Raw genomic sequence first — 21,434 nt, forward strand, 5'->3', positions numbered from 1 at the left:
TGACTCGTCCAGCCAATTTTCTGGGGAGGAATGTCCCTTGTAATTCTTTGAAACATCGACAAGGCTTCCAATACATTATTAAACTTCACTTTTCATAGTTCAACTCTTAAACGCGTGATCTCACTGGACACAAGTTCCAAGTGACCAAACTCAAAAAAAATTCACCACAAGGTTCTGCAGGTGTTTCCGTGTTGCCGCTTGAACTTTTGAAACGCAGTACATAATACTCATTCAGTACAACCTGTGTACGGCAACATACAGATATACTATCGAATTGGCTCGTAAGAAGAGGAATATACTTCGGATCGCGGATTCCTCTTATTTCAGAACGACAAGTCCAAATCGACATCTATTCGCCATCATCATTATAATTCTCTCAAATTATTGGCAAGATGGCTTCTAGGCATCGTGATTTCAAAATCAAAGCATGGCCCATTGTTTCTCACACTTCCAATGATCAGAGAGCCGAGACCGATGTCTTGTGGCCACTAATTCGATACGAGCGAAATGGAACAAAATCCAAGTTCAGCATTAGACCTTTTCTCTTCAAATTCGAAAGAGATTCCGCATCCCATGAATTTTCCATCATGTTTTTATTCTATAGCATCTTTTATAAGGTCGCATTTGATACGACGGTCACATTGTTGCTGCTTCCTCTGTTGACATTTCATCGCAAGAGCAAAGAATATCAATTAACAGTGATACTTTCAGGTTTATTATACTTTTTACATGAATCATTTGTTAAAAAGGCCAAAACACTAGCATTCTTACCACTCATGTATTTCTTGAAAGAGCAGCAGATAGGAACTCCTGATGCTGTCACATTTCAAACATTTCTATTTCCTTTCTTTTGGAGATTTAAAAGCAAAGTAACCAAAGTAATGCTCGTACTTCCGTTATACTTTTTCTTTGAAAATGATAAGTTCTATATCAATCAAATGTGGCCATTTCTTGGAACTCAAAGAAGACCTGGAAGATATGTTGAATATTCAATATTATACCCTCTTTTCAGAGTTAGAAAAGGTGCCAATACCTTTACATTGCATCTTCCTTGGCCTTTTTTGAAATTACAAATAGCTCCAGAAAAGATTTCATTCAGAATGTTACCAGTGTGTTGGATTAGAGTGTTGAGAAAAGGTGGATCAAGAGGTTTTGTTTTCTTTTTCTATTGGAAGCACGTCTCTGTAAACAATTACACAACATTTGAACCACCAAAATTCACATTTGGCATTTGGGGGCTGTTACACATCAAAATTGCAAACGGCACAGAAAACAAGGGTCATCACATATTTTGGATATTTATGCTGCTTTTTTATAGAAAGACGAGTAGCTATAGATATCTATTCTTGACTCCATTATTTATGCATCACTTGACTTACCAAGAAACTTACAAGGTGTTTACAAGAAAAATCTTCTTAATGCCCGTATTTTACTTTTCAGACAAAGTGGACTCGTTATCTCGCAAAGAAAGTTTCGTCACAGTCTTTTTACTATACTGGTACAATTGTTCAATCTATAAGGTATCACATCACATATTCTTGCCATTCTATTGGTACTTCCATGACAACTCCATCCAAAATATTCATGATAGAAGAGTATTCGTTTTTCCAACTCTTACCTATGGAAGATGGCTCAAAGCTAAACGAGAAGAAGATGTTATTCAACATGAGACAGTCTTAAATTGTTGCTACTTGTTGTATTGGCATAGGTGTACAAAAGACAAGCATTTTAGAGTGTGGCTGTTCTTAGTATTTTACTACTCTGACATTGTTGGTGTGAAAACATTCCTTCTCTCTCTTATTTTATATATTAGACGTGAAAAGGACAATAATCGTATATTTATATTATTCATTTATTCGAGTTTCGTACGAAAATACCGATACAGTTTGAAAACTTATCCATTGTTCATGTGGATTAAGTATGAGAAATTTCACAAAGTGAATGACCAGGAAGAACGCACAGATTATTGTCATGTATTCGTCTGTGGACTTTTTGGAAGATTTAGAGATGTAGTTGGTCGCTCTTCTTTCTTATGGATCGTACCATTGTACTTTTCATCGGTTAACGAAATGTATCAATCATCAGAGAGATTTGGATCCCTATTGTTACTTCCTCCATATTTCTATCATTCAACGGATCAAGGAAAGGTTGAAACAAGTTTTGTGCTCCCATTCTATATCTACAGATCTGATTGGAAATACATGTACATTTTCCCATTCTTCTTTGTAAGAATGGACAGAACTAAGAAATCCGTTCATTTACACTTTATATTTGATGTATCGATTGATTCAGAGAAGAATGAGTATCTATTCAAGTTCTTGTACATTCCCAAGACGAGATATAGTTTGGTTCAAGCAGATTGTTCATACGTAGGAAGAAAGGGAGCGTCTAGCTTGAAGAGAACACGATTTTTCATATTCCCACTCTTCTACTATCAAAACCGTGCATTAGAAACTCCAGATTTGGACGACAAGAATCGAAGGATTGAGGCACCATTAATAACTATTTCCTTAATATGGCTATTACATAGCATGTGTTTAGGCAAGATCATCATTGATAAGAGAGAATTGGTGAAATCCTTCTACCTAATGCCATTGTTTTATATTAGAATTGATCGAAATAATCAAGTCGTATCTGCACAGCGAAATGGTCAATATTTATCCTTTTCACTTTTATATTTGGTGGATGAAAAATTTGCCTTCTTCCGTTATAGTCGACTCATCACTCCCAATACTCACAACTCGTCGATATTTTTATTCCTTTTATTCTTTTCGAGTGTGAGAAATTGGTGGTCTGGCTCGAAAGATTCGTTAGTACTTCAAAACGATCACACTTTTGCGTTATTTTGGTTTTACAAGCCAGAATATTCATTGATTTATTTGAATCGACAATTTTCCACTGCAGCTTTCTATTACTTTTGTTTATATGTATTTCCTCTATTTTGGTATGATGTGAATCAACAATTTGCTCCAAACGAAGATTACACAGAAAAGAACTTGTCCATTTTATGGTTCATTTACAGGAGAGTTGCATTATTCAATCGATGGATCTCCTACAAGACAGAAGCAAATTCCAGCTCCAATATTCTTTCAAGCACTGCCACTACATTCTTGTTCCCAATTTATTACCGATCCATTACTGATGCACACAAAGTGTGGAAATTTTTGTGGCTGCCAGCCTATGACACCACTGGATTGTGTATTGTTAATTGGTTCGTCAAATATGATGCTTCTTCTACAACATTTGTTCCAGTTCAGAATAGAAAAGTTGCGTCAGAACGATATCACTTCCTTCCAATATTCTACAGAGAGCTTGAATATGACCTTTCTGCAGCTGCAAATATCACGTTAAATACCTCTACACTGACAGTGAGCACGAACGATACCTCTATGGTTATTACCGGTTCCCCATTGAAAAAGGCAATACGCAAGGTCAATTATTTCTGTTGGATTTTCGATCGAAGATTCTCATGGATCAGAGTTTGGAGTTACAAGACATCCAACATTCAACAATATGGATTTTACATATTCTTGCTCATTCTCATGTCATCCTCAGCTCGTCAAAATACCTTGAAGAGAGTATTTTGCTTGTTTTGGGCATTCACAAAATGGTTCTCTTTCTTCCATCATTGTGTCGAGTGTTCTGGCTCACCAGTTCTTTCACACAAACCTTCAGACTATACCTCAACTTCAACCAGAAATTTCACACTTGGACTTCACTTTTATAGAAAGGATGTATCCAATGATAACCTTCGCTTGAAAGAATTTTACTTGCTGTGGTTCTTCCACAAGTATGCCTCTATTGTAGCTTATTGGAATTACATTTATCCAAATGCAAGCGAAACTGGAACCTATTTCTTCCCTCTCTATATTTGGAAGAAGGAATGTTTCGCTTCAAAAAGAGTCAATTCTTGGTCATTGTGTTGGTTCTTCCACAAATATGCAGCCATATTCCACAGAAGTACTATTTCATCAGATAGAAAACCTGGAGGCACATCGGTCGGCTCAACGATGGATGATTTCAATCATCAAAAGTTCATTACCTTTTTCGTTCCATTATTTTTCTTTACCAACGACAATAATGAGACTAGAAATCTTGCCATCTTTTGGTTCTTTATTCAACGAATTAGATTCATTGGCGTTTGGAAATCTTCCAAGAACTTGGGCTTTTTTATTTATCCATGGGTATTCTATGAAACTGTGAACAGTGACATTAGTAATTATTCATCTCTTTCATTGATTTATTTGGTTCAAAAATATGCTGCTATATTCAGTTATTCATATTACAAGAACACGAATACTAACAATTACAGATCTACGCTGTATTTGGTCCCATATTTTTTCCGAACTTTCACAAAGGATGCCAACGATAGAAAAAACAACATTTACCTATTTTGGTTCTTCTACAAACGTATTGCAATGGCACATTACTGGAATGAAAAACAGTTAAGTTCTGGCTCCAATTCTGAATCTGGTTTCTATTCATTCCCACTCATTAGATATACCAATGAGAAGTGTGGCACCAATGAGACCAAATTTAATCTTTCCTTATTATATTTCTTCCATAGATTGTTAGCTCTCATTCACTACTCGAATCATATTTCCGGAACCACTTTAACACGAAAGGAATCCATGTTCTTTATTTTCCCTCTTTATATTCATTTGAATTTAGATGATGAAAATTTCAAACTCACTCACACCAAATGGAGTGTATTTTGGCTCTTTTATTACAAACTCGCGTTATTGAGATTTTGGAATATCATTACGTTTTTAAATGCTCCAACAACAACAACAACAAGCAGAGGAGAAGGAGGACAATCCAATACTCGTGTGAGAAATTGGAAAGAACCAATTCTTAATCAAGATTGTTCCTTCTTTATTTTCTGCTTGTATTATTTCACCAAGCAGATTGAAAACAAGTTAAAATCTGAGATGGGACATTATTTACTTTGGGCGCTGTATCATAAATTGTGTATCATCAAACTGTCCTTGGAAACAGAATCAAAACCTGCAGTCGAAGCAGATCTTGGTGAAGATTACAACAATTCATTCTATATATTCCCACTTGTGCTATGGAGATCATCAAAGAATAATTCCACTACAGAAAGATATGTTGCATTGATTTGGATATTCCACCGATTGATTTCACTGTTTTATTTCTGCAAATCGAATTTTGGCTCCACCACTTCATCCATTCTTGCTACAACCACAATTACTACAAATTCTTCGTTCAGTACCTCCAATCCAACTGGAAAGGATACCAAGATTACAACCTTCTTATTACTACTTTTCTTCTACTCGAGTGATACAAGGGTCAGTGAAAAGAAATGGTCTCTCTTGTGGCTCTTTGCAAGACAATTGAGTATGGTTCGATTTTCGAGATCACTCAAGGAAGGGCGCAAGTTATTGAAATTCTTGTTATTCCCATTCTTCAAGTATGAAAGATGGAGTGCTCATCACTCACGTTGGTGTCTCATTCCGTTTGTTCCTATCAAATTCTCGTGGGTGGCCAACTTTGTGGTCTATGAAAAACGAGTCAAGAAAGTTGGTGTCATTCTTGATGATGGAAAGGAAGATAAGAGGTCAAGAGATCAAAATAAGATTGTTCGAGTGTTGTATAAGGTAATTGTTTGGCAATTTGTGGATCAAGTCAAAACTCTCGAAATCAACCCATTCTTTGCAAGTGAGCATGATTACACAGATGGATACAAGAGTTGGGATATTTTAGGTGGATGTATTGGTAGAGTTAACAACTCACCAGAGCATGGTGATGCTTGTAGAGTATTTTGTTGTTGTTTTGTGTAACTTGAGGAGCTCAACAATTTCTCAACAACTCCGAGGGCCCTTTCAAACCTGCAGCCGCAGCAAACAGCCGTTCAGCCAGGATAGTCCTCGCTGCCGAAATTATTTTCAGATGCAATCAACAGAATCCTTTGGCATCCGGTTGAAACAGGATTTTTGCGGCTGAGATAGGATTTCGATCAGGTGATCAGTTTATTTTGCTTACTAAAAAACCGTTCTCCACAATGACGGTTCTTGGAAACGAAGTAAATTCCTCATAATATTGTGTAAAATCTTTAGAAACGTCTATCAATCTGCAATCTGCTTCATTCACAACAAAAGTTTTCATGAAAAATCTAAAAGTATTGAGCTCTCCCATTTTAGTATCTCTTCGGTATTCCCATTTGATAGAATATAAATAATCTTCTCCTTCCCATCCTGGCAAAGGTTTTTTGTTCTTCTTAGTCCTTTTTGTCCACTGTTTGATTTGCTTAATTTGGCAGATGAAGACATGATTGTTTTCATCTAATTGGAGAACATAATCACCAATACTTAAATATTCGGAATTGAGAGTCTGATTTGCTTCTGGTTTTTCAATTTGTTCTTGAGAAGTCAGTTGAGAATAGAGTGGCCATGAGAGGGAGTTTGATTGTTGTGAGATAGTGTTAGGTTTTCTCTTATCGAACCTTCTATATCTCGAAACATCACAAGAAGTTTTGTGACTAAATGTTACTTGACGTATCAATTGTTGTTTGTGATAGATAATTCCTCCAATGGTGATATGTGCATTGGATTGTTTGTTTTTGAAATTTTGCAGCATGTTGTGTGGTTGATGTGTTCTGTTCCATTGCTGCTCCAATTTATCGAATTCCACAATATCATTATTCGAATATTGTTTCAATTTGAATTCTTTTGTAAGTAAAACTTCAATACCAGGTATATTCAAATTAAACAATAGAGTATGAATGGTTGGAGCTTCATATTCAGCATCTGAAAGCATGGCAAAAGTGCGACATGCTCTTTCAAATTCACCAATAACAATATAATTAATATGTTCTGGTGATGGGAAGCAACAATAATACTCATATGGTAATCTTGTGGATTGATCTTTCTCTTTGTTGAATTGTAAGCCAACAATTAAGGCACTTAAAAAATTATTGAGAGCATTCAAGAAATTTTCAGCGTTCAGATTGGTGTTGGAGCCACAATGTTGTCGAGCCACTCCATAAAAATTCTCGATCATATATTCTTGCAGTTGAAAAGGCAAATACTCTGTTGTTGGGTGATGATTGAACTCTATACATTGTCAAACACAAACCGATCATTAATAACAACAATAATGGATAATGACAATTTATCTACCTTGAAGTCGAACTAAATTGACTCATCATCATCTTCGATGTCAGTATTGTTATGATTTGTTTCTTTTTCTTTGAGGAAGATGCGAGCGATTCCACAAAGCTCTTTTGTTATGAACATTTGTTTGACATCATCTTCAGTCACAATCTTGTTTTTACGTGAAATCTTTGGTTTGGATTATCATTTTCGGGTTGCATTCGGAAAGAAATCACTGCTTTGATGATGGATTTTGGAAGTGCAAATGACATGATCTCTTCATCATCAAATAAAAGTTAGAACAAGCAATGCTTCTGATAGCATTTTCTTCAAAAATACGTATTACTGAATTGATGTCTGATGGTGTGAATTTTATATCGGTAAGATAGTCATAGAGAAGATGAAGATCAGAATTCGTTTCGTGGGTGTAAGTTGATGTGGATTGGTTGTCTAGCTCCACATTTGAATTCATTTCGTTCAAGGATAACATGCCAAAGCTTGTTCGGAATTGTTGTTGTTGTTGCTGTTGTTTTGCATTTTTATTGTTAAAAATTTTATTCGTTGTAAAGCCAAAAACAACCGCCAAAATCCGTAATCATCCGGATTCTGGAGGATTCTGGATTTCCACAAAGTTTGGGAAGTCAGCAGGAGCTGGCAGCCGTCCTTTTCGGCTGTTTGCTGCGGCTGCGGGTTTGAAAGGGCCCTCACAACTCCATTAAATTTTATTAATTTCTCCGAATATGAGCACTCTCTTTCCCAATCTCTCTGAAAGTGTTTGTTGAACATATTGCTGATATTCTTTGGTTTGTCGTTTCAGCTTTTCCAAAGTAGGTTGTTGCTTTTTGATTGAGGAATTAAGAGAAATGCGCTGAGAATCCACTGATTCCAAATTGGATCTCACTTTGCTCATGATTTCAACCTTTTGTGTCAATGATTGCACTAAACGTTCCACAAATTTCTTGGAAGTCTTGATGAGAACAAGTTGTTTAAAGTGTGGATTGTTGAGTGTAGCAATAATGTTGGCAACTACTTTTTTAAATTGCGACAACTCATCCCTCGAGAGTGATTTGATCGCTTGAGGAGCATTTCTGAAAATGTCTGCTTCCAATGTAGAATTTCGAGAGGTTTCAACAAGTCTTTGTTGGATGAAGGCATAGAGTTGGAAAATGTTACTGGAAAATCGTGCTCGTATGTCCTCTGAATCAAGGAAAGATCTCATCTTCATTTCTGCTACTGCTTGATTGTTCTTTTCATTGTCACTATTAGATACTTGTGATATACTAGTAGTCGTGTCATCCATAGAAAATCCTTGGTCTGTACTAAAGTCTCCAAAGTCTATTTCCAGCTCTTTCTCTTGAACGACATCATCAAATTTGATTTCAACTTCTTTGTTTTCTTCAATGTTGGTGTCCCATTGAATTTCCAAGTTGGTATTATCTGTTGAAAAATCGCCAAAATCAATTTCTGGTTCTTTCTCAACGTCATTCTGCTTCTTGGATTCTTCTTCTTTTAAAAGCTTACCAATTAAGGTTTGAACTTTGTCTTCGTCATACTTTGGTAATTCTTCTTTGTTAAAAGACTTCCAATCATAAAGCGACAAACTTGGCATGGTTCCACTGTACTGAGCGTCCATATTGGACAAGATAAAATTCAAAAGTGGCTCAGAACAGTTTTGCTTGTTAATAAATAGGGTAAATTGTTCATAATAGTCTACAGCTTTCTTAAATACAGGATCACGGCATGAGTCAATAATTTTTTCGTATAGAGATGGTAATTCAAAAACTGCTTTCTTAATTTCTTCTTCCATGTCAATACCGACGCTACTTCCCAAAGAGGCAAATTCAATAACTCTGTCCACCTTTTCCTTGTTAATTGAAAGCTTTTCACAAGCCTCTGCAAATTCCCTTTTTGTCAACTCGAGTGATCTCTTCCAGTCTTCCTCTTTCTTATCAAGACTTTCTAATTGATTTCTTAATGTCAAAAGTGAGCTCGCTACTGCAGGTAATTCATACTTTACATTTTGGATCATGTAACCAGAAAGTTCAGCCAAATGAATGGATTTGCTTTCGTATGACTGTAATACATGTTTCCATAATTTAAGTCGTTTAGAGCCTCCGACCAAGCCAAACAAAAAGCCACTTCCTTCAGAGGCGTCTGCCTTTTCCAAAACCTGTACAATTTGTTTGGTCAAAAAGTAATCAATACGAGACACCTCATCTTGTTCTTGGGACTCTCTTGCTTCTTGTTTGATTTTTGCAATTAATTCAGCCACTGGTTGTTCCTTCTCCTTTTGTGTGTCCTTCAGCTCTTCATGTCTTGATATCAACTCATTCCAAGCATGTTTAATATATGCTCTAATTTGCTTCAAAGGTTTTACGTAATCGGAAGCAAGAAAGCTTCTATCTACCAGCCAATCTTTTAACTTTTCATAATTAATATCAATTGTTTCAATCGGAGTATATTGTTGTGGTTTTTGTTGAGTTTGTTGTTGTGTTTGATTGATTGTAAATTCCTCTTCTTCTTGATTATTTCTAATCCCAGGAGCCAATGTTGTTGGTTGCTTTTGATCCGATGATGAAGCCTCTTCTTCAAAACTGAACATTTTTTTGGTGTTTTAACCTTTCAGTCACACCAATACATACATTTGATAAACCTCTAACCTCATGAGGCTCACATGTAACCACCTTTGGGATGACCAAAAGAGCACCCTTCATTCTTGAGGATCACGTATTCATCATCATCCTCAGGTTTTTGTGAGCCCACAACAACAAGAAAAATGCTCTTATCGGATCAAGGCATGACTTCCAACAATCATCACACGGATTCGATCAATGAATCATCATCCAGTACGACTCAAGCCACTAGCTCCTCCTCTGCAGATTCTCTTCAATCTTCAAAAGGATACAATAGCAGCCGAGGTAATCAGCAACAATCATCATCATCGTTATCGGATGGTGGAGGTCATGTCAATTCATCATCCAATACCGATGAGGAAGGACATCATAGCTACGTGAAACGATCCTCTTCAAAATATGACTTTGTCAAAGTCCGAGTTGGATTAGAAAATCACTATTACATTCTTTCTCGGTTTATCGTGAGCAGAATTTTGACCGTTATTCAAGTCAAGTACAAAGACTCGATTAAAATTGCTTTGGAATTGAAAAAGACACTGGTGGATTTAAACTTGTTAAATATTCCTCAAGAAGAATTAGAAAAACAATTGTTTGATATTATGAGAAAATATGGGTATGGAGATCAAACGATCACACGATACAAACTCATGTCTTTGTTTCATCACAAACGTATACCTTTACTGATATTAGTGTTTGGAACAGGTTGTGTTGGTAAAAGCACACTCGCCACTCAGTTAGGAGAAAGATTGAACACTCCAAATGTTGTACAGACCGATGTAGTTTTAGATCTCATTAATTCATTTAATTTACATAGCAGCAAGAATGCCAAATCGTACGAAAAACAAATTCCTGTTTGGTTTTCAAAGTTTCCAGACAAGAAATCGTTTTTAACACAATACAAGGAACAATGTGTATTTATGAAAAAAGCGTTGCAAGGAGACATTGAAAAGTGCTTTGGTGACGGTAAATCATTAATCATTGAGGGCAGCCATATTGACCCAGAAATTTATAAGGACATGTTTGAAACTTACATTTCAAATGACAATCAATCTGATAAGAAGGAAGGCATTATCATACCATTTTTCATATCCGTCTCTAACAAGGAAGAACATGAACTGTTTTTTGAGCAATGGCTTTCCAAACGAGAGCATGATATTTATGACAGCCGTACTCACACATTAGGAACCAATTTTGATGAAAAACTGCAAACTCTCTCCGAAAACTTTCAATACATGCAAGAATATTACGAAGAAAGCACCACAAATATGCCTTATATCCACAAGGTGGTCATTAATCACAGAAGACTTGATGAAACACTTGATACTCTCCATAATTGTGTTTTGGATAGAATATTCTCTGTTGTTGAAAAAATCAAGGAATAAAGAAGACTTTTAGTTGATTGAATATTAACCCTCTAATCTTCGAATATCTTTTCTGCTTAGATAATTTGTAGTTTTCGCAAATCCTTGATTAGTTAGCGTTTCGTGTGACAATTTAACTTGATGTCCTTATTCAGTACTACAAGTCAATACCGTTTCCAAACAAGTGTTATTTCTGTCTAGCAATTATTATTGTCTCGTTACGTTCTTGGTTTTCAAATGTTAAGAATTGCTCCAAAATTGTTTTCAATACTCATCTAATTGTGCATCCCTAGACTGTGACATGTATGATCTTTCACAAACCAAGATTGACAATGCCTCTCATTGGAGAGACATATTGCTTTGTTGAAACTTGAATGTTTCCAAGAGAAGGCGTGCTATTCCCATTCACCAACTTGTACGATTGATAATGACTTCTCCTCAAACTAACTTTCCAATACATAATCAGAGAATAGATTAATGACAATATAAGTCCAATTCCAAGCCATTTCAAAATCCCTTTCACTGTTTTGGGCACATAAACAGTAATAGTTTTGAATTTCAATAAATTGTTATCCAAAGCTTTTCTGAACATGCTTGATGTTTCACTTGTTCCAACAGAAAATTCTAATTCATCCAGATGTTTCAAACAAACTTGTTCAAAAAGGAAAGCGTAGTAGGATTCATTAGGTCCGTCTAATTTCATCTGTTGATAGGTTACAAAAAATAATTTCTGTTGAAGCATAATTCTGGGATCACTTACATCTTCGTCTTTCATGTTGGCAATTAAATTCAGTAATTGATTCAAGGGTTCTGTTCTAAATTTCCGATCCAGCCATTGCTTTCTGTGTTTAAGGAGTGCAAACATGGAACGTATAACATCTCTTCCCCCATCATCACTGTGATCAATGTTTTACAAATTGCAAGTTCCGATTTTTAAATCTCATTAAAAAAATTCCCAAATCAATTCACCAACCTTTCATTTCCACTAGTCATTTCCATCACATGTTTTGCTGTTTTTCCTAGAGGTTTGTGTTGAACATTTCTTCTATTGCTCCGATGGAGAGCCTGTGAGCTACTCCGATAAGACATTTTTTTCGAAAGAAATAAAAAGTCACCACTTAACTTTTTCCTTGTGTTGTCACTTCTTTATGACCTTGCACGGTGTTTTGCAATAGTTAATAATTGTTGAACATAATTCAAATATTTTCTTCTTTAAAATTCGATACAAATAAACTCCCCAAATGGCAATAATTTTTCATGCATCTCAAAAAAACTCAAAAATGTCTCTTCGTTACCTTCAATTACCTTTCACACACCAAAAAAAATTATCCAAACATCAAGTCAAATAACCACACCCACTCGGGACGAATCTCACATGTCTTCCACTGCTGCTGCTGATTTCATCATTGACTTTGGAAGTTTCACCACAAAATATGGTCTTCCACTCGATGAAATTCCCTTCGAATTTCACACCATTGTTGGACAATATGAAATGCAAGGTTTCTCGGGAATGAGCAAGATATCATGTGGAACCAAAGTACTTCAGGAAAAGTCGATTGGAAACTTTAGATTAAAAACATTGAGCCCAATGGTGTCTCGTGGAACGTTTAATGGAGATTCTACTCTCAATATGGAAACTTTGTTTAATCAAACATTTCGTTCCTTGTACACTTTGGAAGATGCCAAATATTCTGAACAGAGTTTGAAAGAGAAACGGTTGAATGTGACATTGGCTGCTGTACAGTCGAGTCAATCTGTGAGAAATCTCACACAATTAATATTTGAAAAATATGGAATTCAAAGTTTGCAATATTTCACACCTACGGAAAATATTTCAAGCGTGACCAAGCCAACAACACTTGATAGTGCAGAGCATTACATTCTTGAAATGGGTCATGGTCTTACTCAGTTGGCAAAATTGAATTCAAATGGAGCTCCAATATGTCACATTCCACTCGGAGGAATGGATATTACCAAATATATCAAAGATCATTTAGTGAATGGTGTTGAAGAAAGTATTTTGAAATTAACAGAATTGAAAGAACAAAACTGTCAGTGTACACTTCCATCCTCCTCTAATTCCTTACCTGAACAAGAGAATGTCTATTCACAAGCTCCAGAAGTTCTCTTTTCCTCCAATCAACAATTTGTCTCCAAAATTTTAAATTACATTTCCACTCAACATCAGGAAAATCTTGACAATAACATTGTGATTCATTTGAGTGGAGGAACTTCATTATTGAAAGGTCTCAAAGAACGATTAGCATTTGAATTACAACAACATTCAGATAAGGCCACTTATAAATTTGCCTCACACATTCAAGTAGAATATAACAAGATGGGAAAAGATTCGAGTTTCTTTGGAGCATGTAAGAGAGTGAAGGAGAGTGATGCACATTCATCTCAACAATCTTGTTCGCTCTCTGAATTTAGAGAAAAGGGAATGGATCGAGTGTTGGCAGAAAATTACAAACATCTCTTTTCACACCAATAAGAGCGAGTTCTCGAGTCACGTTTCTTGAATCCATGTAAATAAAATGTGTTATCATCACCTTATGTGTCATGCATTTGTTCAAGTCTAACTGCAACTTTTGAAAACACCTACACTGCCAGTTCTCTGAGAGAATTGCCAAGTACTTTATTCCAAAAGAGACGTTTCTCTTTCATTTTGTTGACGTTTATGTTAAAAGGAGTCGTGTTAGTTCTTGGACTGTTTTGTTTGGAGGCTCAGACATATCCTTTTGGTACTTGAACTATTTTAACATGGCATGATTAAGGATTATCTAAAAGTTTTAATCTGCTTGATTACAATAAAATTTTTCACAATTATAATCATAAATGTTCTTGCTGTCAAAAATCAATTAATTAAAAAATGAGTGAAAGTAACAAAAGGAGTCAGAGGGCTTATGCCACTGCTTCAGTTGTCACACAACTGGCCATGGCACTTCTTTCATTGACAGCTGGTGTTTTTGCCATCGTTGTTTATTCTCTTCCTCAAAACTATGAAAAGAACATTGAATGTCCAATCGATCGGTATGTGAACTATTGGTATTTTGAATGACTGATCTCGGAATTTGTTAAATTCTCACCATTCATGAAACTCTCATCAAATGTGATCGATGCTCCTTCGTTGCTGTAAAAATTTAGTATTCAAATTTTCACGCTAGTATTTGGTGTCTCGGAGTTATGTTGCTTTGTTCTTGCTGTTCTCTCTCCCATGATTTACTTGATTGAAGTTCGTTTGAGAGAAGGATTCCACCCTGGACTTGTTTCTCAATGTTTGATTGTGTTGAGAGTTTTACTTGGATTCGTTTCTGCTGGATTTTTAATTAAGAATGCTCACTCGTATTTTACAAGCTTGTGTGTAAGTCATTGAATTTTTACAAACCGATTATTCCAATCACCAATTTTGAAACAACATGCTTGGCAATAATCATTCTTACTGTTTAACAATGGTTCATCCAAATTCACCACCATTCACGACGGACTTCAAAAAAGAACGTTGAATTGGCCACTAAAACAGCCTATACTGCCATGATGATTACTGGTCTGTGCATTATTAGTATCTTTATCTTGGTGGTAGTTGTTGTCTTTGCTTTGTTCCTCATCTATGGATGTTTCACCATGAAATCCGAGCCTAGCAAGAACAGTTCACCAAAAGCTTCCAAATATGATCAAGTACAGGACGAGGACTTTGTCGAGCAAGAACATCACCAACATGATGCTGCTGTTGTTGTTTCTAGTGAAGAAGAAAAACGTGAGAGCAATATCCGAATCAACAGAAATAATGAACAACAATAATTATTATTCCAATAGTCTATGCAGGATTTGTTCATGGAGGCTTTGGTTTTGCTTGCTGTCTTTTTAAATTTTTTTGTAAATTCATTAATAAAAAAATGCTGAAGAGTTTCTTGGCCACCAATTCTCTTCTGATGAAGAGAGTTTCATCATCATCAGCAACAACAACATTAGCAGCATCGTTCACCAATACTCATCATATTTCACCCTTTCTTTCAATGTGTTCTTCACTGACACAACAACAAGTGAGAGAAAGAAAAAAGCAAACAGTCAGAAGAAAGCTGCCATCCGACAAGGAAGTCTTTGATAAATTCCTTGAAGGTCCAAAAGAAAAGTACTTGCACCCTCCAAAAAAAGTCAAAGATACATCTAGGAATGCTCTCCGTCCCGCTACTTTCGAAATTCTCATCATTAAAGATAACAAACTCACATTTGCCGGAGAAGTGGTGAGAATGAAATCAAGCAAAGCATGGAGATATTTAGCATCAAACCCACCAAAGGCCGTCATGAACACGCCTGAAAATAGAGAAAAGTATAAACATTTACTCGCAAATCCAGAAGAGCTCGCTCAAAAACGAGAGACCTTTAATAGAAGATATATTTTACAACGTTGTGTCATCAAAATGTGGAGAAAGACTGAAGGAGGAAATATGAAATATTATTGGCCAATTACAAAACGTGATGTTGCCAACTATGTTTGGTGTGTTCATCATTTGGCTCTCAGAGACGAAGACATTACTTTCCCTGGAGAACAAAAGAACAATCCAAGCTCATATCATCCTATTAACAAGCCTGGCTATTATTGTTTACATGCTGATTTGCATGACGGAAAAGCTCCAGTACTTTTGAGATTGTACTTACCATTAAACGACAAGGCCAAGACACACCGTGGAAATTCTTTAATTGGATACAAGTAATTTTAATGGGACCACTCGACTTAATAAAAACAATTTGTTTCGCTCTCTTGTTTCTGGTATCCCTTAAAAAATGTCCAACTCAATGAATGGCCAGGAAAATTCATCAACAGAGGCTGCCGTGAGCCAATTACCACCATCTCACACCGAGACAATATCATCACCGACAAGCACACCCATCAAGATCATCAACTCACCCACAATAGAAGATGGTGATGATGATTTTGCTTTCTCTGTTGTGAGCCGTCACGGAAGTATCAGCGGCAACAACAAACTGGAGTCACCAATAAATTTTCCAAACACTTCACAAGATCAAGCCTTCCTAACAACAAGAAAGCCTGAAACGATACGAGAGGATGATGAAGAAGCTGCAGCATTCTCACAAATTATTTATAACGAAGAGGATAGTACCACAACTACTGTGGATCCATATGCAGTGAACGGAGCTATCAAACCTGAATTGAATGATGAAGAAAAGGATTTACAAACAGGTGCTTCGCGTTCCGAAGGATTATCCGAGTCATCATCAACAACAGATGTTGCAGAGGATGAGAACAACGACGATAGAAATAATTATAAAACCTCATCACCAAAAACTCCGTTTTCAAAGAATGAAATTATCAGCTTGGAGAACAGTAATAGCTCCTCTCCTGCTAGTATGGATTTTCCAATTTCATCAATTATAATCAATAATTCAAAATATTCAGACAACAATGCAAACATTACCATCATACGGGAAGAAAAACCAAAATATATGAAACATTCAGACGAAGATCAAACACAAGAAAGATGGAAACAACACCAAAAACACATTTTCATATTGAGTGATGCCGGTAAGCCAATATTTTCTCGGTACGGAGATGAAAATCAATTGAATACCATCATGAGTTTTTTCTTGGGAATTGTTTCAATTGTTTCGCGGGAGGGAGGAACGGTGAGAACTGTGAATTGTGGAAAATTAAGATTTATTTACGTCTTGAAAGGCTCTTTATTTTTAGTGTCAGCATGTAGAACATCAGAGTCCAATAAGGAGGTTGCTAAACAACTCGAAACAATTTATGAACAGCTTGTATTCATTCTCACATCAAAAAACATTCAAGACATTTTACAGAAACGTTCCAATTTCGACCTACGAAATTTATTGGGAGGAACAGACAAAATTATTTACTCTCTCATTAACAGAATGAGTAATTCTTTTGATTTTTCATTTGACACTACTCATGTATTGAGGTTACCGAAATCATTAAGAGCTCAGATTGGAGATATTATGATGAAGAATAGGGTGCAAGCCAAACTCATGTTCTCTCTCATGATTTGTGATAACATGCTTATTCACATGATCAGAAATAAGAAGTATAACATGAGAACCAAAGATTTATTATTATTAATGAACTTTGTAGGGTCAGCACACTCCTCCATGAAAAGTAGCGAAACATGGACTCCAATTTGTTTACCAGGTCTTTCCGAAACTCAATACGTGTATGGTTATATTTATTACTTTACAGAGAATTGGTGCTATGTCATGATATGTACGAGCACAGAGTCATTCTTCGATTGTCAAGAGTCTCAAACACACACTGTACAAGATTTATTACAGACCGAATGTTTTCCCACAGTAGTTAATGCATCCAAGTCACCCTACCCTACTCTTTCAGAAATATTTAACCAAAAATCACCTCTTTTGCAATCACCACCTTTAACCATCGACGATCTATCACTTCCTCAATCCTATGTCCGTCACTTCTCTTGTAGAATGAAGAGTACTAACCAATCATTTAGCCAAACCATTTCTTCCAAATTCATCCCACCTTACCACACCCAAAAAGAACGCAAAAGACTTTTGAGATTATACAAATTGACCAGAGAAAAGCTTGAAGAAATACCACAAAAGAGCATTGGCTCTCAAGTCAGAACTATGGTTGAGACCACATCTTATGAATCTATCATGGGAATGTGGGTTGGAAATCTTGAAATTTATGCAACATTTTCTCTACTGGCCACCAAAGCTGACATGCTCAATGCTTGTGAAGTCATCAAAACATGGGTGAAAAAAGAAGAGAATTCACTTTTTATCCCCAACATTCAGACCTTTTAATTTCTCCATATTGTATCAACAATTTTAAAACACACTTTTTCGAGCAATGCATTAAACCTGCCTATTCCAATCACTTTCCAAATTCTATTATTTCCATGTTACCGTTAACCAAAAAAATGACGAAAGCGACAACAACAGGTCATTCGGGCTCGCATCGACGAAAACACAAATTTCAAAGATCCGGCCTGCCGACAACTGGATTCGTAATAATAACTGTGTTGGCCGTGCTATTGGCCTCAGCCTACTATGCGGAAGCTGGTTCATCAGCATCATCCATGTTAAAAAGGAACAATAATTTTGTGAGAGTCATTGAAAAGTATAAATATTTGCAAAAGTCGTTACGGTTATCGGAAATGAAAAAGAAGGATGAGATGGTATTTTCAAGCGATTTTAACCAAAGGAAAACATCCATTTACGACAACATTTCAAATGTGTTTGATACGATCTATCAGAATATTTCATCGTATGAATATGGAATTGTAGTAGTGATTAATAAGAAGGGAGATGTATTATTCTCAAAATCATATGGAACCAAAGAACCTTTTGGATGGCCATCGAAAAACAGCAGCTATTTAGATGATATATTTGCAATTTCGGAGGTTTCTTCGTCGTTTACTGCCACCTCCATGCTACATTTAAGCGAGAAAGGAATTTTAGGTGGTAACTTTGATAATTTAGATGCAAACCAATATCTTCCGGATAGTTTAAAGTTCAAACCAGAAATTATTGGTAATTTTGGTTCAGTTCTGGGGCACCCTGTAATATCATCAAACGACACTGTCACAATCGGATCGTTATTAACACATACCACTGGTCTTGACAGTAGATTGGTTGGTTCGTGCTCTAGATCCAAAGTTCACGAATCAGAGGAGAACGCATCTGAGTTTTTGTTGCATTATTTGGAAAGCATGCGTGTTCCTCGAATCAGAAAATATGACTTTGTTTCTTCATTCTCTCATATCCCTTTCATTACTCAGCCGTACCACCTATGTTTTGTAAACTGGTGGATGAACTTGCAAAATTCAAAAAATTGAAAAAGGTCCCTCACGGTCCGACTGTGTCGAACTAGGGAAGTGTGAAAGATGATTTCCCACTTCCCAAATTTAATGTTTGTTGTCAACATAAAACAAACGCAGTTGGTACCTTGGTTTGGTGTTAGCCGCACCTACAGTAAAGCAACTACTTCCTTCCAGCTCCATTTCAATTCATTACGAATTCACCAAGCTTTTAAACTCGGGCTGAACCTGAAGACGCGCGTTAGCACTGAACTGCAGGAAGCGGATGAGAGCATGGTGTTGGAGACATGGTTGGCATTAACAAAAGTTTTTGGGTGTGACTTGTGTCAGATTATCGAAGCCAGTCTTTTAGACTCGGGGCTGAACCTGAAGAAGCGCGTTAGCACTTGACCGCAGGAAACCAATGAGAGCACTAGCTTGAGGGAATCTGACACACGTCACAGAATATATGCATCTCACTTTATATTCCACACGTATGGTATTGAAACCAACAATGTGAGTGGACATGTTTAGCGCATGCGCTGCATTTGAAAGTGGTGTTGGAACGAATTCCTTTTCTCTTACAAAATTCACATGGTTTGGGTTGTTGGGTCAACATTGGAAAATGTTGCAACGTTGAAATTTCCTTATACCGAGGTTGTCGATCACTAAGGCTGTAAATAATGGCAACCAAATGGCCTAATTGTTGAGGCTTTCGGTTATTGGGTCCCATATGGAAATATTGATATAATTTGTGAGAACCAACCACAAGTGTCTTCATCATTGCAAAAAACATGCATCGTTTCCAACTTCTATGTCTACTTCGAAAATGGTACAAATTCAATGCAGCGTCAAATGAATCAACACTTCCCATGTTCATGTTATAAAATCGTAAAATGTCACATCTTGGTGTTTTGTTAGACCCTTTGGCTTTGACACGTTCTAATTCTTCTCTTGGAATTGAAGTGGACCCAACAGACGCCATAAAATTACATTTACCAGAATCAAACACTGAGAGTGCTGCAAAAGCGTTATCATTTCTAACAATAAAGCTTTGATCTCCTTTCTGTTTGAGATCCGGTTGCAAATAATTGGAAAATATTTCGGAAGGCCGATTACTTTGGCAACTCAATACAAATTCAAAGTTATTTTGTTTCAATTGCTCTGCTAATGTCAAACTTCCGTAAAATTGATCAGTAATTATTGTGTACTTTCTTGTGTTGTAATCTGGAAGTTTCTTGGCCAAATCCATAACATAATCAACTACGGTAGTACTAAGGTTATGCTCATTATTTTTCCCTCTGTATAACCAAAACCAAACCGGCATCCCGAAACTGTCACATAGAATAAATAATTTTAAACCTGTGGCATGTGGTTTACCACGGACGTGTTGTCTTCCCTTAAACCGTCCTTTGAACAATATAATACATTCATCAACAACCCCAATATTACTTGGGATCCAACACTCATGAAGCAGGTTGCAAAACGTGTCTAATATCCAATCAATATCGTATGATATGCATTGATGAATTTCTCGAAAACGTTTCTTGGTCATTATGTTGCGAATTAATCCGTTCCCAAATAAATATTCCTCTTCCTTTGTCCAATAATGTGCCAACTCCGGCATTTTGATAAGCCCCATTGTAAAAGTAATCGCAAAATAATAGTTCAATTCCTGCAAGGTAACCTCAGGTTTTTTCAATTCAGCACATTTTAAATTAGTTTTTTCTAAAATATGCTTTTCCACCTCAGCCGTGTATAATTGTTTGAATAATTCAAAACTATTTCCGTTTGTAACTTTGTTTGACGGTTTGCCACATTCTTTGGTGATGTATGGATTACAGAATTCCGGTGCTTTTTTCCAGCCTTCAGGAATATAACCATGCTTGTCTTTGTTGTGGGAGAGGAGAGCTTTTTTGCTTGCAAATTTCTTATTACATTCTTCGCAAACAATACTTGATTTTTTCTTTTTTTTTGATTTCTCAATTAATCTACTTGATGTCATTGATTTCTTTCTTTTCTTAGTTTCCTTGGTTTCGGCTGATGAATTATTGTTTGTAGATTTTTTCAATTTTTTAATGCTCCGTAGATTCCCTTCAAACTCATTTTGAGATGCGTTTGGATTAAGTGATGCGTAGAAGTTCATTATAGTTTGGACTAATTGTTGTTTGTTTCCTGATGTCCTAACATGATATTGTTTACATAATTCTTTTAAATTCTTGTTTGTGAGTTGTTGTAGCTCATCTTGTGACATTTTGATGATTTGTTGTTCCGATGATTTTGTTTGTTGAGTTTCACCCGAAGGTAGTTGTTGTGATGATTGTGGTAAAGTACTAGGTTCATTTTGTTGTGATGATTGTTGTGATGAGCAAAATGTGGCGCGTCCGTGTTGTTGTGGCCTGTTTGACTTGCTCATTTTTTCGTTATTTTCCAACAACACCAACGGCAACATTGATTCATAAATCTACTCACTCACCACATGTGTGATGAGTAAGGATGAAGTCATCGTTTAGTGTGAGCCTG

General features: G+C 36.2%; 11 protein-coding genes across 11 annotated transcripts; 7 read left to right on the forward strand and 4 right to left on the reverse strand.

Annotated features, from left to right (window-relative positions):
* Positions 1-392: 392 nt before the first annotated feature.
* On the forward strand, positions 393-5,804 carry C9374_011392 (uncharacterized protein; the record flags this gene model as incomplete). The annotated part of the gene is made up of 1 exon (XM_044687042.1): positions 393-5,804. One exon carries the CDS (start codon positions 393-395, stop codon positions 5,802-5,804), a length of 5,412 nt encoding a protein of 1,803 aa, XP_044554561.1.
* A 184-nt stretch (positions 5,805-5,988) lies between these two features.
* On the reverse strand, positions 5,989-7,023 carry C9374_011393 (uncharacterized protein; the record flags this gene model as incomplete). The annotated part of the gene is made up of 1 exon (XM_044687043.1): positions 5,989-7,023. One exon carries the CDS (start codon positions 7,021-7,023, stop codon positions 5,989-5,991), a length of 1,035 nt encoding a protein of 344 aa, XP_044554562.1.
* An 807-nt stretch (positions 7,024-7,830) lies between these two features.
* C9374_011394 (uncharacterized protein) lies at positions 7,831-9,717 on the reverse strand (the record flags this gene model as incomplete). Its single annotated transcript, XM_044687044.1, has 1 exon — positions 7,831-9,717. One exon carries the CDS (start codon positions 9,715-9,717, stop codon positions 7,831-7,833), a length of 1,887 nt encoding a protein of 628 aa, XP_044554563.1.
* A 174-nt stretch (positions 9,718-9,891) lies between these two features.
* Positions 9,892-11,130, forward strand: C9374_011395 (uncharacterized protein; the record flags this gene model as incomplete). The annotated part of the gene is made up of 1 exon (XM_044687045.1): positions 9,892-11,130. The coding sequence occupies one exon, from the start codon at positions 9,892-9,894 to the stop codon at positions 11,128-11,130; it is 1,239 nt and encodes a 412-aa protein (XP_044554564.1).
* A 292-nt stretch (positions 11,131-11,422) lies between these two features.
* On the reverse strand, positions 11,423-12,198 carry C9374_011396 (uncharacterized protein; the record flags this gene model as incomplete). Its single annotated transcript, XM_044687046.1, has 3 exons — positions 11,423-11,812; positions 11,870-12,005; positions 12,083-12,198. The coding sequence occupies 3 exons, from the start codon at positions 12,196-12,198 to the stop codon at positions 11,423-11,425; spliced, it is 642 nt and encodes a 213-aa protein (XP_044554565.1).
* Positions 12,199-12,484: 286 nt separating this feature from the next.
* Positions 12,485-13,603, forward strand: C9374_011397 (uncharacterized protein; the record flags this gene model as incomplete). The annotated part of the gene is made up of 1 exon (XM_044687047.1): positions 12,485-13,603. The coding sequence occupies one exon, from the start codon at positions 12,485-12,487 to the stop codon at positions 13,601-13,603; it is 1,119 nt and encodes a 372-aa protein (XP_044554566.1).
* Positions 13,604-13,981: 378 nt separating this feature from the next.
* Positions 13,982-14,910, forward strand: C9374_011398 (uncharacterized protein; the record flags this gene model as incomplete). Its single annotated transcript, XM_044687048.1, has 3 exons — positions 13,982-14,142; positions 14,257-14,473; positions 14,608-14,910. The coding sequence occupies 3 exons, from the start codon at positions 13,982-13,984 to the stop codon at positions 14,908-14,910; spliced, it is 681 nt and encodes a 226-aa protein (XP_044554567.1).
* A 95-nt stretch (positions 14,911-15,005) lies between these two features.
* On the forward strand, positions 15,006-15,824 carry C9374_011399 (uncharacterized protein; the record flags this gene model as incomplete). The annotated part of the gene is made up of 1 exon (XM_044687051.1): positions 15,006-15,824. The coding sequence occupies one exon, from the start codon at positions 15,006-15,008 to the stop codon at positions 15,822-15,824; it is 819 nt and encodes a 272-aa protein (XP_044554568.1).
* A 70-nt stretch (positions 15,825-15,894) lies between these two features.
* On the forward strand, positions 15,895-17,916 carry C9374_011400 (uncharacterized protein; the record flags this gene model as incomplete). Its single annotated transcript, XM_044687052.1, has 1 exon — positions 15,895-17,916. One exon carries the CDS (start codon positions 15,895-15,897, stop codon positions 17,914-17,916), a length of 2,022 nt encoding a protein of 673 aa, XP_044554569.1.
* A 116-nt stretch (positions 17,917-18,032) lies between these two features.
* On the forward strand, positions 18,033-18,950 carry C9374_011401 (uncharacterized protein; the record flags this gene model as incomplete). Its single annotated transcript, XM_044687053.1, has 1 exon — positions 18,033-18,950. One exon carries the CDS (start codon positions 18,033-18,035, stop codon positions 18,948-18,950), a length of 918 nt encoding a protein of 305 aa, XP_044554570.1.
* Positions 18,951-19,392: 442 nt separating this feature from the next.
* On the reverse strand, positions 19,393-21,327 carry C9374_011402 (uncharacterized protein; the record flags this gene model as incomplete). Its single annotated transcript, XM_044687054.1, has 1 exon — positions 19,393-21,327. The coding sequence occupies one exon, from the start codon at positions 21,325-21,327 to the stop codon at positions 19,393-19,395; it is 1,935 nt and encodes a 644-aa protein (XP_044554571.1).
* Positions 21,328-21,434: the final 107 nt, after the last annotated feature.

Source organism: Naegleria lovaniensis (genome assembly GCF_003324165.1).
Source record: "Naegleria lovaniensis strain ATCC 30569 chromosome Unknown tig004, whole genome shotgun sequence".
Taxonomy (NCBI): Eukaryota; Heterolobosea; class Eutetramitea; order Acrasida; family Naegleriidae; genus Naegleria; species Naegleria lovaniensis.